The 15714-nt window shown below is 49.5% G+C and overlaps 4 protein-coding genes across 4 annotated transcripts; 3 read left to right on the forward strand and 1 right to left on the reverse strand.

Annotated features, from left to right (window-relative positions):
- Positions 1–465: 465 nt before the first annotated feature.
- Positions 466–8727, reverse strand: COQ5 (coenzyme Q5, methyltransferase). The gene is made up of 7 exons (XM_032199092.1): positions 8574–8727; positions 8010–8159; positions 7318–7542; positions 3243–3349; positions 1528–1616; positions 1209–1320; positions 466–1094 (listed from the first exon to the last, which is right to left on the reverse strand). The coding sequence occupies exons 1-7, from the start codon at positions 8725–8727 to the stop codon at positions 993–995; spliced, it is 939 nt and encodes a 312-aa protein (XP_032054983.1). The 3' UTR covers positions 466–992.
- Positions 8728–9759: 1032 nt separating this feature from the next.
- Positions 9760–12407, forward strand: LOC116496028 (dynein light chain 1, cytoplasmic). The gene is made up of 3 exons (XM_032198860.1): positions 9760–9884; positions 10350–10487; positions 11797–12407. Exons 2-3 carry the CDS (start codon positions 10356–10358, stop codon positions 11932–11934), a joined length of 270 nt encoding a protein of 89 aa, XP_032054751.1. The 5' UTR covers positions 9760–9884; positions 10350–10355; the 3' UTR covers positions 11935–12407.
- Positions 12408–12727: 320 nt separating this feature from the next.
- Positions 12728–14241, forward strand: LOC116496070 (dynein light chain LC6, flagellar outer arm-like). Its single transcript, XM_032198948.1, has 2 exons — positions 12728–12859; positions 14104–14241. The coding sequence occupies exons 1-2, from the start codon at positions 12728–12730 to the stop codon at positions 14239–14241; spliced, it is 270 nt and encodes an 89-aa protein (XP_032054839.1).
- A 607-nt stretch (positions 14242–14848) lies between these two features.
- Positions 14849–15272, forward strand: LOC116496069 (dynein light chain 1, cytoplasmic-like). Its single transcript, XM_032198947.1, has 2 exons — positions 14849–14980; positions 15135–15272. The coding sequence occupies exons 1-2, from the start codon at positions 14849–14851 to the stop codon at positions 15270–15272; spliced, it is 270 nt and encodes an 89-aa protein (XP_032054838.1).
- Positions 15273–15714: the final 442 nt, after the last annotated feature.

The following is a 15714-nucleotide window of genomic DNA, read 5'->3' on the forward strand; positions in this document are numbered from 1 at the left end:
TCTCAATAAACATTTTGGTATGTATAACCTCCAGTGCAAATTCTGGAGTTCAGCTACGTTGTGTTGGGAAGAAGTTGCTTTTCTGATTTGGGGAAAACTGGTGAGCAAAAGCAACAGTCCTTTTATTTCCCACTCTTCAAACAGAGGGGTTTTCACTTTTTTATTGCACAGCTGTCGCTTTAGAATACAACTCAAACTACTCAAAGCTAGAAAATATATTTTTTTACTCTTCTTATTTTTTAATGTATCCTGCGACAAAAGGATCAAGTGTTCAATAGTTTAAAGATCAGAAGCAAACGTGTGGTATTTTTTATGGATATGTTCTACATGCAGTATTGACAGAAGAAACGTATATTCACCTGATTTGATATGTAGGTGAACATACATCATCACATCCCAGAATAGTTATTAAGTTACTATTCCTCAGAAGGGTTTCCTTTCTTTTAAAAATATTAAAATACTGTCTTAAATTAGAAGTAGTTGATGCATAGCTGTTTTATTTTGTAAGCCTTCCATTTGTTTCAAAGAAGTAAAAGGATCATGGAAAAGCCCCTTAAAGTCCACTTGACTGAAAGACAATGACAGCTTAATACAGGTTTAATAAATCCAAGTTACTTCTCACCGCTATGACAGCCCCCTTGAGACCGAGTATAAGAAAGGAGGTATCTCAGCTGAAGACTATTTAGTCTGTTTCTGTACCCACATCAGGTGTAACTGAAGTTTCTCCATTAATCAGTAATGCTCAGTTCTGGCCACGTCCTTTGTGGTGCACTTGAAGAAATGCAAGTGTACAAAACCAGTCACAGAAATCACTTCATCCTCAGGTCTCGAGGGGAAAAAGGTTGCTGACATTCTTCTGGGCCTGTCTGCTGAGCAAGTATCTGCTGCACAAGCTCTTAAAGCTTTCCTCTTCTATCTTCATAGAGTTAAAATTCCAAGCTTTCAGATTACTCAGGAAAATTGTACTTCCTGTGTTTTGCTACACAGTAGGCTCATAGTTTGAAACCTGAGTGAATGGCAACTATGCCAGAGGATAAATTCTGATAATCCACTTTAAAAAACCCTGCATCTTCTATCATTTCCTTCAGCTCCTCCTGAAAAATAATAGTTCCATGATTACAACCACCTGAAAGCCTATAAGCCAGCTGCCTCCACGATTCTGGTGGGACCGTGTCTTATGTATCAGTGCATCCAGAGAAATGTCTTACCTGAGGGGGGAAGCGTCGGATGCTCTCCACAAGATACTGGTAAGACTTCCAGTCACCAGCGATTATTTCTCCCAGAACAGGGATAACCTGGAAGCTGTAGAGATCATAGAGCCTGCAGAGACAGAAATCATGCACAGATTAATACAAACAAGTTTAAAACCAAGCATCTTCAATATGAGTTGATCTCTTTGCCACTATGCTAGGTCCAAATTTGGTTTTAAAGTGCACAATGAGAAGGCTGCAAAGTGTCTCTGTCTCTTGCCCCGGCTGAGTGCAAGCAAGTCTTGTGACGTGGCGTAAGGCGTCACCATGTTCCTACCTGGAAAGGAGAGGGTTGCTGACTTGACTAAATTCGAGGCAGAGAAATCTCCCTCCTGGTTTCAGCACACGATAGGCCTCCTGAAGTGCCTGAGACAAAGCAGATGTGATGAGTTTGTTTCTGTAGAACAGCACCTGTCTGCTGTCATGCCAAATGACAACTCAGTAATGAACTGAAGGGAGTAAAGAAAATCCTGACTGGCGATCTCCAATGTGTACTTGAAGAGAGGCATCCCAAGACCATCAAAACCAAAACAAAACCGAAACACATAATGCTCCTGGTGTTAGGTAAATAGATTTATACCATGCTTTATGTTGAAATGATGATATTAGGGATGCATTTTTAATTCTCTTTTTCCCTGCTCTCAGTTGATGAATGTTTGCCAGCACAGTTCTTGTAATTACAGACCAAAGGAAAAGGTGACTCAGCTAGAAGAAACTGAAACTGAAAAGAGGACATGATATAAATATATTTCTAATCAAAAGACAAGACTTTATTCAATTGTGAGGCACATCAAAGGATCAAAGAAGAAACGATCCTGGGTTTTGGAAGAACAGCTTGTGAGAACAGGGAGGAAGGAAAGGGAAGAAAAGAAACTTAGAGCTACTTAGAAAATTCCATCCTATATCCAAAACAAACCAGCCAAGAACAACTAGAAATGTTCTGTTGACAACTATGCTTTTCCATATAAGAACAAAGAGTTGTGTTCAACAGCCTCTGCAGGTTCTACATCTGCTTGGCTTCAAGAGTCACGTTCCTAAGGGATCAAATATAAACAGTACACATGCATGACGAGAGCTCTAAAAGAATTGGACCTTCAATGTGTTTTGCATCAAGTCTCCAGGGAGCCATGCTACCAGACTTCTGTATCCAGTTCCCTTGAAGAGCTATAAGGCAAGAGTCTGTGTTTCAGAAGGGTGCAGATAAAGCACCGTGGAAGACCATCTGCATTAAAGAAGTTCAAAGACACACATTTCAAGGTGGTTTGGACACAAATGCTACACCTCCCGTGGAAGGAGCATTGCCAAGGTTGTAACACACTCCTCCAAAACACAACCAGACACAGGTGATCTACCCTTTCTTCACCCACAAGACAGCTAGTTGTTCCCAAAGGACTGACACTGTTTAGAACAGAGAGAACTCTCCCTAATTAAAATCGCATTCATTCTTCACGGGGAACCATACTACCAGCCAGTGTAGACACTAAGTGGGGCTGAACAGATTAATTCGACAGTAGTGGTGGCAGCAGCCAGCTGCTCCCCACTTTCTTCTCTGGAAGCTCTGCTGGCTCAGGCAGGTAAATAGAATGAGGCAGAAAGCATCGACCCACTGCAGGTGGGATGTAGGTCAAGTGCTTCAGGAAGATTTGGGACAGGCAGACTGACTGCACTGTACGTGTGTAGGTCCTGTAATATCACAGGTTAAAAGACAGGGAATGCAGCATTCAGTCCTTTTTGCCTTGGGAAGAGATTGTGTGGCTTGCCAAGCTGGAAAGATTGGGTGCAACCAGTATAAATCTAACTTTTATGACAAAGGTGGAGCATTTAATCGCATTCTTCATTCAAACATGCTGCACAATATGTGCCACTTATTCTAAATGTCTTGGGAGTAGACAAAGATGTTTCTTTATCCAAAGATTAGGCTTCCTCTGCTAGAAGAAAAAGCATCAGATGGATTGTAAAGACCCTGTGCCAGCACACACTATAGCAACTTACCAAATCAATACGAGTTACATTTCGTATTCCAAAGGCAATTGTGTAAACATCAAATTTATCGTCATCAAAGGGCAGCTCTTCAGCATTGCCAAGCACCCAGGACAAGCCTGTAATGAAAGCCAAGGACACAGTATTGAACAGGCCTTATATAAATGCTGGTCCAAAAAGACTAGAACTTCTCTATTCCAGAAGGAAATATTTATTAATAAATAGATATTTAAAAGCAGTGATTCATTTTTGATGGAGGAAAACACACTTTGGTCTATACTTACAAATATTTCAGTGCCCTGTATTGCAACAGATCTGCTAAAACATCCCTCTGCACACGTGCATGCTGCGTGCACAGTGCCTTGGTCTGCCACCAAGATTTCACCCCAGTCTTTAATTGTAGTGGAAAGCCACACAAACTGGCTGCTGGCTGTTGCAAAGCTGCAAGAGGAGACTCTCTACTCAAACAGCAACTACCGACAGTGACTAATCTTACCATGCAAAAAGATATAAAACACCAAAAAAATGTAGGTAGAAAGTTTCCATGATTGAAGAACATGAAAAGCCACACTCCTCCATCAGCACATGATCCTGTTGCAGCTGTGCTGTTTCCCAAACACCAACGGATCATGGCCACGTCTATCTGTGCAGTGTTAGGCTTGTCCAAGCTATTTGTGCCAAAGTAAAACTACTAAGTTTAGAATAAATAGTTCTTAAGGTCACTTTTTGGTGACTCTGATGCAGAAGAAAATATCCTAACAGAAAGAAAAATAGGAGTTTTCTGCAACGGCAAGCAACAGTTCAAAGAGCAGTATGCTAGAAAAAGGCATGGAGAACAAAACAACAGAAAACCTCAGCTGCTGCCAGGAGGCATTCAAATTTCATTTTTACAAAGTAGAAAGTGTAGTATAAAACGATGCATACAACATTATTAAAGCAGTAATTATTAGTCTTTTTTAAACCTAGGCAGTTTAAATAGACCTCTAAGAAGAGAGTACCAAGAAAAGGTTCTGAGCAACAGGAAAACTACCCCTCAGAATACACTGTTGTGAAATCACAGGCCAGAAGTTTGTAAGGGGATAGATGAAAGGGCTGTTGGTATTGTGGTCTACCTTGACTTTAGTAAGGCCTTTGACACCATTCCCTACAACATTCTCCTCAAGAAACTGGCTGCTCGTGGCTTGGACTGGCCATGGGTTTGTTGGGTTAAAATCCCGTCTAGATAGCCGGGCCCAGAGTCATGGTGAATGGAGTCAGATCCAGCTGGAGGCTGGTCACTAGTGGCGTCCCCCAGGGCTTGGTACTGGGGCCGGTCCTCTTTAATATCTTTATCGATGATCTGGATGAGGACATTGAGTGCACCGTCAGTAAGTTCACAGATGACACCAAGTTAGGTGCGTGTGTCGATCTGCTCGAGGGTAGGAAAGCTCTGCAGGAGGATCTGGATAGGCTGCACCGATGGGCTGAGGCCAACTGCATGAAGTTCAACAAGGCCAAGTGCCGGGTCCTGCACCTGGGGCGCAATAACCCCAAGCAGAGCTACAGGCTGGGAGAGGAATGGTTGGAGAGCTGCCAGGCAGAGAAGGACCTGGGAGTGATGGTGGATAGTCGGCTGAATATGAGCCAGCAGTGTGCTCAGGTGGCCAAGAAGGCCAACGGCATCCTGGCTTGTATTAGGAACAGCGTGACCAGCAGGGCTAGGGAGGTGATCGTCCCCCTGTACTCAGCTCTGGTGAGGCCGCACCTCGAGTACTGTGTTCAGTTTTGGGCCCCTCGCTACAAGAAGGACATCGAGGTGCTTGAGCGGGTGCAGAGAAGGGCGACGAAGCTGGTGAGGGGCCTGGAGAACAAGTCCTACGAGGAGCAGCTGAGGGAGCTGGGCTTGTTCAGCCTGGAGAAGAGGAGGCTCAGGGGCGACCTTGTCGCTCTCTACAGATACCTTAAAGGAGGCTGTAGTGAGGTGGGGGCTGGTCTGTTCTCCCATGTGCCTGGTGACAGGACGAGGGGGAATGGGCTAAAGTTGCACCGGGGTAGTTTTAGGTTAGATGTTAGGAAGAACTTCTTTACTGAGAGGGCTGTGAGGCATTGGAATGGGCTGCCTAGGGAAGTGGTGGAGTCACCATCCCTGGAGGGCTTTAAAAGCCATTTAGATGTAGAGCTCAGTGATGTGGTTTAGGAGAGGACTGGTTAGTGGTAGGTCAGAGGTTGGACTCAGATTTTGGAGGTCTCTTCCGGCCTAGACGATTCTGTGACTCTGTGTTAAGTGAGGAGCCGAGGCACACGCAGCACACCCTGCCACTCCTGCTGGCCAAAATGCACGATCAGCAATTGTGCAGCACACGTTTCTTTTCAGTGTGCACAGCCCCCGTTGCTGGCTAACAAATACATAGAAATGTACACACTGGGAAACAGGAAGAGAAAACCAAGCCCCTTGCAACTTTAAGGAAAATAAATTTCAGACCTCAGCCGATCAGCATGTAAACAAACTCAGAAGTGAATTTACTAAGACAGGGAGAAATCACGTGAAGGACAGCAGGCAGGACATACTCAATGGGTATGTGCTGAACAAGGGAGAAGAAGAGGTAAGAAGTCAGAATTGTGGCGCAGCAGGGAAGAAGGCTACCCAGGCAACAGGATGGCAATTAAGCCTTAACAACTACATTGTACACAGAAAGAAAATTAGAAACTAGATGTATGTATTTTGAGAACTTGATATGTCACAAAAATACCTGAAAATTGAAGCCAACTGAACAAAATGCTTTTTTTTATAGTGGCTGGGAGGCAGTATCAAGCTTTATTTCAGATCCCACGCTATAGCCTCGAAGCACTTATACTTACAGTGTTGGTACAGTTGAGGTGTTCCCAAACTATACTGCATAATGAGCTCTGGACAGGCTTGCAAGCTGCTCAGAGAAGCATGATGCATGCAGCCTGCCAGAGTTGGAAGAACCGATGCTTTTACAATGAGTTTACTATGCCAAGAGAAGAGGGGGAGGCAGGCAGGCAACGGCTTGAAGTAACCCACCAGCTGAGAACCAGAGCAGCTGAGAGAACCTGTGTCAGCAGCTTTTCTGTCAGCCCCTTTCACTGCTGAGCTTTGTTTTATGTCCTTCAGCCTACGTAATTTCCAGGCAAGAACTTCACTTCTATCTGCCTGGAAGACCTTTCTTGCAAGGCCCTGTCTGCTCCACACGCACACACACCCCTTGCACCAGGAGCTGCCAACAAGAGGTAAGTGCAAGGTGGGTCACTGGCCGCAGCTGTGAGTAGAGTGGTGAGGGGGGTGTGGGAGCAGAGCACAGTGAAACACACAGGACATCTCACAGCACATACGCAGAGGCTGCCCAGGGCATTCCTCATGGTGGCTACCCAGGAAAACAAGTTTGAGGATGTCCTGTATATTTTACTTTGCTAATATATTTGGTAAATAGCCCTAATTGACAAGATAAACTATTATCATACAAATGCTGAACCACAAAAGCAGGACTTCTTTTTGTGTATCTTACATCTTAAAATCAGGCTTAGTCAGCATTGGTGTGGTCCACAACAAATTCTAGGTAACAGTAAATTAATCCGTTGATCTGCAAACTAACATTTAATATAATTCAGTTTCTCTGAATATTATTAGCACGTTCTCTAACTGTGGAAAGTTTTGTAGGTTTACAATACACTACCATTCTTGCATTTTTTATTCGCTGCCTTAATTCTCAGAACTTTAGTGCAACTATTCTAGGGCTGAGCTCTGCTGTATTATCTGCCTTAATAAAATCTGATTAGTTTGCACAAATATAAAGAGTAGGCTTAGGCTATTTGGCCAGTTTTGAATATCCAATTGCTGGATATCAGACCTCACGAACACTTCCATGCCTGTATTCCTAAAAGCTCAAGAGGATCGCTGTATATTTGAACTTCATACTACGTGTGTCTCACTGGAAAAGTGATTTTGCCTTGACAAATATGAAAGCACAGCTTTGGCATATACCAGGGCTATATACTTCATGCTGTAATCCTGAAGTGGTGATTGCCTCGTGGCCATCACATTCTTGCTATCTAGCACATTACGGAAATGGTACAATGCATGACTTACCTTCAGAGTAGCCAAGATGCTGTGCTCTTTGCTTCCCAACTTTTAACATTTCTTTGTTAATGTCACAGACCACAACTTGGGAATCCCCTAGTGGCTTAACTTTTTCTTCCTCGTAACTCTTAGAGATTTCTTGCCACGACAAATTCTGATGGCGCTTAAGCTTCTGTTGGAGTTGACGTTCTCGTACAGAGCGAACATAATTAATAAATCGAAAGGCAATGTCACCTGCATTTGTTTTAAAAGAAAAATAAATGTTTCAGAATGTTTCCTGAAAGTACTAAAACTCCAGGAAATTGGAACATAAAGCTCTGAACATCAAACTTACATATTGTACAGTAAGTATATAAGTAAAGGGAATATATTAAAAGCAAACAGGAAAAAAAATGAAATATATTAAAAACAAACTTTCTGCAAAAGGAAGTAGTTTTTAACAGCATGTTATGGCATTACTGTAATGATTTCAGAGCCTTGGAGTAAGATATTTCAGAACACAAATAAGCTAGCTGTCAACCTCTCTTCAGTGTAAATCTGCTATAGTATTGTAGTAAATCAGATAGATGTTTTACTGGTTTTAAAGACAGGGAAACTAAGACAAAAAAAAAAAAAAAGGTTAGGCAACTCAAGTCTGAGCAATCTCAAACAGTTCAAAGATAGCGTGGTGTGGTCATGTGGCACTCACCCAAATTATTTACCTGTTCCTCCAGCAACATCAACAAGAAGCGTTCCTGGGGAAGGATTCATTTTATGCACGAGGATATCCTTCCACACCCGATGAATCCCCAGAGTCATTGAATCATTCATTACATCATATTTCTCGGCCACATTTTCAAAGACCTGATAAACTGTAAAGAAAGAACATAAGAAGGAGATGTAGTTTAATTAAAAACGCTTCAGTGGCAAGAAAGTGTCCTTTTTTTTTTTTGCCTGGTGGAGGTCTGCCACCATGTGGAACTGAGAAAGATCACTTGAAAACTCCTTGCACCAAAAAAACGACACAATCCCATTGACCTTGCTGCCTGACAAAGCTGTCTTTGGAGAAACACAGCCTCTTTCCGTAACCCTCCCGGAACTCTGGGGGGAAGGATCGAGCTGGGACAAGGCAGATGGGGTTTACCGAGGCTCCCGGTAACGTCTCAAAGCAAACACCCGGCCCCACCACCCCTCCGGGAGCCCCTTCACCCTCACAACCGACGCGCACCGAGAGCCCCGGCCGGCTCCCCCCGGGCCCCGCCGCAGCGAGCCCCCGGCCCCCTCACTTTTCTCCCTCCTCTCCTCCTCCGACACGTTCTGGAAGCCGAAATGCGTCTGGGGCCCGGCGGCGAGGCCCCGGGCGAGGCCGAGGAGCGCCCGCAGAGCCCCGGGGCGGCGGGCGAGGAGCGGCCGGGCCGGGCCCAGCCCCGCCGCCGCCATTTTGAAGGACGCGACCCGGCCCAGCCCCACCGGGCCCGGTGTCCCCGGCGTCCCGCGGCCCTGCCGAGCTCCGGAGGTTTTTTAATTTCACCCGTGAACCCCCCCGGGGCCAGGCACGCCGGGTGTTTGTCGGTCCCCGGGGCCGAGGGGAGGCGGGAGGGGTTTTGGTTCCCCCTCAGGAACTTTAGCGGGAGGGGTCTTGGTTCCCCGTGGGGAATTTAGCACAATTTGGGGAATCGTCTGGTGAGATTTTTTTTTTTTGTGTGCAGCGAACGCCCTGCTTGTACATGGGAGTCACCCAGGAGCCTTTGAATTGAATAGATACGGAATTACTGAACGGATGCGGAGTTTCTGAGCCATGCGTCACGCCGGGAGGTGAGGTCACAGCACCGAGGAGCGGGCCCGAAGCTGCGCTCCCCCAGCACGGGCTGGGCTCCAGCCGCCGCCCTCCGCCCTCACACCCCCAGGGCCTCCTCGCGTCCTGCGGGCGGAATTGGGCCAAACCTCCCCGTTTTCACCCCGTGTTCTTCACAGCACGGTACCCGCACAGCACCACACGTTATCCTTTCGGTGCCTCGGGCAGGGGGAGCCACGAGCGGTGCCTACCGGAGGAGTTACCGGGGGGGCCTCGCACGCTGCCTTCACGGACCGGCCGCACGGACGCGCCGGTTGGGGCGGCTCAGCCATGACGAGGGGGGAAAGGGGAGGCCGAGCGGAGGCTGCGGGGCACCTGAGCGCCCCCATTCCCGGCCTGCCCACGAGCGCGGCCCCACGGACACGCCGTGCCCCGGGCCGGCCCCACGGGAGCCCCGGGAGCGCCGAGCCCGGCGTCCGCACGGCGCCGCTCATCGCTATGGCAACGGCCGCAAAGCATGCCGGGCTGAAAGAAAGCGCAGAGAGAAAGCGCTGCGAGACAGCGCGTTCCCGGCCAATGAGCGCGCGGAGCGGCGGCAGGGGTAACCAATAGCCGGCGGCCGGCGCGGAGAGGGCGGGGCTGGCTGCTGAGGGAGGCGGGTGCGGCGCGCGCGGGTCGGTTAAACCGGCGCGGCGGCGGCGGCGCGAGCGGAGCCCCTGAGGTGCGTGTCCGCCCCCCACATCCCCGCCCGCCCGCTGCGCGCCGCTCTACCGGGGCTGCACCTGCTCTGCGACCGCGAACGGTGAGGGAAGGGCGTGGGGAGCAGAGCCCTGAGGGGCTGGGGCTCGACCGGTACCGGGAAGGCTGAGGGGGGGCGGGCGGGGCGCGGCTCGCCCCTTCCCGTGGTCCCCGGGGGGATGCGGGGAGCGGCTGAGGGGGCTGCGCCCCCTCCCGGTGGTTCCCGGCCTGAGGCGGGGCGGAGCGGGGCTGGGGGGGATCGGGAAGGGCTGGGAAGGACCCGGCTACGCTCCCCTTGCTCGGGGCTGCTACGCCTCGGAGCAGGCGCTGAGCTGAGGCGGCTGCGAGCGGGGCTGTGCCCTGCCCCTGAGCCGCCCTGCGGGGCTGCTGCGCTGCAAGCGGCGTGGTATGGCCGGGTGCTGAGCTGGGCGCTGCGGGAAGCCCTGGGGAGCGGTGGTGGTACCCTGGGAGATTGCTCGGCAGGTGGCTGCGCCTGTAACTTTGAGTTTTGGTCTTCGCCTCGATTCAGGCAATCATGAGTGACCGAAAGGCAGTGATCAAGAATGCTGATATGTCGGAGGAGATGCAGCAAGATGCTGTGGAGTGTGCCACTCAGGCCCTGGAGAAGTACAACATCGAGAAGGATATTGCTGCGCATATCAAGAAGGTGAGGGTCTGGTTGTGGGGCGTGCTCGTGTGCATGAAAAGTCAGGCAGGCGAACGTTGCTAGGCAAGTAGCTCTAGAGAAACAAGTTCCAGAGATACTAGATAATCAAGTTGGGCTTTCCCTGTAGGCTGGTGTCCTTATGTTCCTTTCCCCACCCTTTGCATGGATTTTTGTGGTCCTTCTGCTCTCCCCTTGCAAAACTTTCCACTTAAGCATTTTCCTCCATTAGCTCCCTGTCCAGGTTAACAAAAAAGTGGCAGCTGACCTGTCCCTGTGACTGATCTGCCAGGACAAAACACTGGCCCTATTGAGCTCTCCTATAGCTTTTCTCTGAGAGAAAGCCTGTTTTACATAGTTCTTGATTTCAGTTGTATTGAACTTAATCTTCAGGATCTGTTCAGTTCTGTACCTGGGAAACAAAAATTGCAGGGAAACATTCTTTTTGGCAAGTCTATTGTGCTCACGTCTTTCTTTATGTAGTGACCAAAGCAAAAAATATACATATCAGCCACCAAGGTGTTTTTTCTGTTGGAAAAGTCTGTTAATCCTACACTAAAAAATAGAAGGTGGGGAAAGATCTAGTTCTGATTATATTTCTTTCATCAATTCAGGTTAATGGAGAAATGGAGTAATCTCAGTGGAAGCTAAACTGATTTTTGTGGAAAAGCAATCTTAAAAGTAACACAGCTAAGCAGAATGGCTGTTCTCATCAGAGAAAACTTGTTTTGCTGTTCCCATAGTACAGAGAAGCACTTTTTTTTTCCCAGATGCAGGAAATATCTAAGATAGCAAAGAGGGAGTTTAGCCTGCTGTGTGCCAGGTACTTTCTGTGGCAGCTACTGGAAGCTTCTGGAGAAGTTTGCTTGATGTGTGTGAACATGTCATGGAGATTTGCTCATAGCACTGGTATGACAGCTTGTAGCAGAGTTTTTCTGTAGCTGCCCCTCAGTCCCTGTAGCACCCATGTTGCAGAGGAACAATGAAGCCGAGATAATGGCTTAATCCCCACAGATACAAAACGAGTGGCGAGGCTTTTACTCAGGGTTATGGTTCCAGATTATGGTTATGTGTTATGGGGGGAGAAATACTACTTTCCCTGAGCAAAGGAAATATTTTGAGCTTATTCCTGATTTGATAGGGAGCACGGGGGGGGAGGGGGGAGGGTGTCTTGTCTGACTAAGCAGCAGGTGAATAAGTTGTAAATAAGATAATCCTAGTATTTAAGAGCATCTGCTCTTCCTCTAACTGCCTTTCTCCAAGTGAATACCTGTTCAGAAGCGTTCTTAATTCCGAGTGATCTATTTTGCAGGAATTCGACAAGAAATACAATCCCACTTGGCACTGCATCGTGGGAAGGAACTTTGGCAGCTACGTGACTCATGAGACCAAGCACTTCATCTACTTCTACCTCGGCCAAGTTGCTATTCTTCTTTTCAAGTCTGGTTAGCTCCGGGGACTCCTCCTGACACTTGCGTCTCGTTACAGGACTGCGCTGGCTCCTATGACTGGTTACTTTGGCCTTCCCGAGGAAGCAGACCTTGGTCTTCAAGGGCAATGGCAGGGACTGTGCTGTAGCAGAAGGTGTTACATTGTGGATATAAAAAAGGAAAAATACCAAAAAAAAGTCTTCCTTGTATTTATTTTTTTCTAAAAGGCTTCATCTTTGCTAGTAGGGCTGTTGGAGGAGTTTGGCCTTCAGGAGTTCTCTAGCCTCATGCAGTGTTGCCTCATTTCTGCTCGTGCTGTGAGTACTGACGGTGTTTTGTTCTCCCTGTTCCAAACATCTCCTATTTTTATTTTCTTGTGTTGCTGGATTTACTAAAAACCACGGCTATGCTGTCACAGAGCCTGAGCTGTTTCTTTTTCTGCTGATGCCTCTTGGAGATTTGATTTGGAAAATAAACGCCAAGCCCCACCCCAGCTGCCAGCTCCTTATTTCGGGACCCGCCGGGAGGGCTGGGAGCGGCCTGGCCCCTGCCGGGATGGGGGGGGAGGGAGGGAACTACAACTCCCGGCGTGCCCCGCGCCCGGCTCCATCCGGGTCCCGGCCGCCGCTGCGCCGCCATTACGGGGCGCTGCCGTTGGTGCTGCCCGGGGGGCGGCGCCGTTCAACGGGCGGGGCCGGGCCGCGGGGGCGGGCCTCGGGCTGCTGCGGGGCACTGCGGGGCCGGGGAGTGCTGCGGGGCCCGGCTCGGGGCGCCCAGCTGGGCGTCCGGCTGCTCTGTGAGGTGTTAGGGGCCATGGGGGAGCAGAAGGCGGTGATCAAGGACACGGACATGCCCGAGGAGATGCAGCAGCAGGCCGTGGAGTGCGCCGTGCTGGCCATAGAGAAGTACAGCCTGGAGAGGGAAATCGCCGCCCTGATCAAGAGGGTAAATGTCTGCTGCTGGCTGCCTGTGCAGCGCTGTGTGGGCAGCAGGAGCCCAGCGGGTGGCTGTTGGCACGCTGTCTGGAAAAGCCAGTTCCATTCACATGAGATATGCGGGGCTGTGGGCTCACTTCCCACAGTTTCCCCAGCCCCACACGTCCCATTCCTGGTTCTGCCCCTTCTCTTTTGCAATGCCTTCATTTTAAGCTTTGGTTCACCAGCTTGGTGCCCAGGGGAGACAGGAGAGAGTCTGACCTGTCCCACAGCTGGTTGGTAGAAACCAGTTGGTTGCGCATTTAAATCCGCTGGAGCTTTCTGCACTGTTTTCTCCTACCACTTAAATTTTGTTCAAGTGGGTCTTAAGGTTCTGCTCCTGTTTCTGTAGTAGTTGTGCAGGACTGACTAGCTGGTTCAAAATTTGCAGTTAAAAGGTATTTTTCTGCAAAACTTTTTGTATTTGTGCCCCCTTTCTATGTGCTGACTCCTGCTAAAAACATGAGTCTGAGGGCACTGTTAGGTGTGTGTGAAAGAGAATGATGCCTGTGCAGATCTATTTCTGATACGGTTTTGGCTTTACCAAATGGAGACATCTAAGGGTTTGCTGGATCTGAGCGGTACACCTGTTGGAATCTCTTTCAACTAAATAGTGCTGGCACATCTGCTGGGGACGTCTTCCTTTCTGCCATCCTAACAGAGCTACCAGTGATTTCTTTTTCCATTTGCAAGAAATATGATCTTTGTTAGTGCAGATCAGAGGGGTTGGTTCACAGTTTGTCAGATTTTCCACATGGCTCCTAGTTGGAACCTGAGGAGATCACTTAACCAAGGTTGCAATACCTGACAGAAATGCTTGCGTGCTCCCACAGAGTTTCCTCGTTTGAGAGCTGTTGGATATGACAGCATATAATTGCCATCTGGAATGTTCTGCCTTTAATAGACCTGTATAAATATATACATATATATATTAAGTGTGGCAGGCTCCAGAGTGTGATGGGACGATGGCAGAACATAACTGCATGACCTGAAAATTAACATGAGGTCGTGGTTTGACATTTTGGGGGAAATCCCTGAGGTTACGCCTGCTCAGCTAGGAAGTGCTGAGGTATTTTTTATTTGTTTCTTTTGTCCAAGCAGCCAGCGAGCTGTGAGAGGCCACTAACAACCTTGACAGCTCCTGCTGCTTCTGAGTCGCCTTTCCAAAAGTGAGATTTGTGAGGTGGAGACAATTCCTAGCGGTCTTTCCTGCAGGAGTTCGAGAAGAGGTACAGCCCCACGTGGCACTGCGTAGTGGGGAGGAAGTTCGGCAGCTACGTATCCCACGAGACCAAGCACTTCATCTTCTTCCTCGTGCGCGGCCTCAACGTGCTCCTCTTCAAAGCCGGCTGAGCTGCGGGCTGCTCGCAGAGCCGCACCTCACTGAGCAGAGACCTGGGCACGGGTGATGTGGGGCATCCCTGCTGGTTTTGCTGCGTTTAGGGGAAAAACAGCCCCCAAAGGCCTTTGTATTTATTTTCTTTCCAGAGTGAGCTTCTCAGATAATAAAAATGTTATGTGTTTTAGGAGCTGTAGGGCTGTTTTAAGACCTTTAGGGCTGTTTTAAGAACTTTAGGGCCATCTTAAGAGCTTTAGGGCTATTTTCTTTTCTTTCCTAGCGAAGTTTGCCCTCTGAGTGCCGCCCTGCAGGGGGCGCTGCGGCCCGGCCCGGCCCTGTTGCCATGGCGACGCGTGGGGGGCGTGCCCGGCTGGATCGGCCCCTCCGCCGGGTGTCCGCTGCAGCCAATGAGCGTGCGGAGCGGCGGCGGCGACGGCCAATAGCTGGCGGGCGGTGAGGGAGGGGGCGGGGCTAGGGCTATAGGGAGGCGGGAGCGGCGCGAGCGGGACCGTTAAACGGGCGGCGGCGGGGGCGAGGTGCGGGGCGCAGGGGGGAGGCGGCTGCGGCCGGCCCTGAGGGGGCCCTCCCGTGACCGGGGTCGGTGTCGGGCGCGCAGGGGCCATGGGCGAGCAGAAGGCGGTGATCAAGGACACGGACATGGCGGAGGAGATGCAGCAGCAGGCCGTGCAGTGCGCCCTGCGCTCCCTGGAGGAGCAGGGCGTGGAGTTCGACGTGGCGGCGCGCATCAAGAGGGTAAACGGCCGGCCCCGGCGCCCTGCATGCCCCCCGGGGGGGCTGTGAGTCCCTCAAGTGCCCCGCGGGCCTGCTTCTCGGCGTCCTCCCTCCCCTTTTTCCTTCACGACCCCTTCCAGCCCTTCCCTGCGCTCCCCAGCGGTCTCTCCCGCAGGAGTTTGACAGGAAATACAACCCCACGTGGCACTGCGTTGTGGGCAGGGATTTTTCCAGCTGTGTCACTCACGAGACCAATCACTTCATCTTCGTCTACCTGGGTCACCTCGCTGTGCTGCTCTTCAAGTGCGGCTAGAGCCGCGGACTGCTCCCCCGGCTGTCCTCTCGTGACCCAGCTGCGTGCTGACCCAGAGCCTGGCGCCTGCGGCCTTACCGAGGAAGCAGATCTTGGGCTTCAGGGGTGACAGCAGGGATTTTGCTGGGGTGATGGGCTTTCTTATTGTATCTGAGGGGAGGATAGCAAAAATAACCATTCCTTGTGTTAACTTTTTTTCCACAGCCAGCTTATTTGCCAATAAAAAATGTTGTTCTGACTTTGAGAGTTTTATGACTGTTTTCTCTCTTTCTCTAGTGTTGCTTGCGCTACTTATTTCCCTGTGAATGTGAACGACTGGCTTTCTAACAAAATCCTTTCTCAAATCCAAAACACATAAGCATTGTGGTATCCACACTCATAACTTCATCAATGTATCTAAGAATAATAAATCCCAGTTAGGGACAAACAGCAGCTAAAAGCC

Source organism: Aythya fuligula, chromosome 17 (genome assembly GCF_009819795.1).
Source record: "Aythya fuligula isolate bAytFul2 chromosome 17, bAytFul2.pri, whole genome shotgun sequence".
Taxonomy (NCBI): domain Eukaryota; kingdom Metazoa; phylum Chordata; class Aves; order Anseriformes; family Anatidae; genus Aythya; species Aythya fuligula.

What these genes read in the sequence shown, in the direction of transcription:
- COQ5 (XM_032199092.1), bottom strand. Translation starts at nt 8,727, where the DNA reads ATGGCGGCGGCGGGGCTGGGCCCGGCCCGGCCGCTCCTCGCCCGCCGC. An exon ending in GGAGGAGAGGAGGGAGAAAA is followed by an intron (nt 8,160 to 8,573) that starts GTGAGGGGGCCG and finishes CTTTCTTTACAG; the next exon opens with TTTATCAGGTCTTTGAAAAT. An exon ending in GCATCTTGGCTACTCTGAAG is followed by an intron (nt 3,350 to 7,317) that starts GTAAGTCATGCA and finishes CTTTCATTACAG; the next exon opens with GCTTGTCCTGGGTGCTTGGC.
- LOC116496028 (XM_032198860.1), top strand. Translation starts at nt 10,356, where the DNA reads ATGAGTGACCGAAAGGCAGTGATCAAGAATGCTGATATGTCGGAGGAG. An exon ending in TTGCTGCGCATATCAAGAAG is followed by an intron (nt 10,488 to 11,796) that starts GTGAGGGTCTGG and finishes TCTATTTTGCAG; the next exon opens with GAATTCGACAAGAAATACAA.
- LOC116496070 (XM_032198948.1), top strand. Translation starts at nt 12,728, where the DNA reads ATGGGGGAGCAGAAGGCGGTGATCAAGGACACGGACATGCCCGAGGAG. An exon ending in TCGCCGCCCTGATCAAGAGG is followed by an intron (nt 12,860 to 14,103) that starts GTAAATGTCTGC and finishes TCTTTCCTGCAG; the next exon opens with GAGTTCGAGAAGAGGTACAG.
- LOC116496069 (XM_032198947.1), top strand. Translation starts at nt 14,849, where the DNA reads ATGGGCGAGCAGAAGGCGGTGATCAAGGACACGGACATGGCGGAGGAG. An exon ending in TGGCGGCGCGCATCAAGAGG is followed by an intron (nt 14,981 to 15,134) that starts GTAAACGGCCGG and finishes TCTCTCCCGCAG; the next exon opens with GAGTTTGACAGGAAATACAA.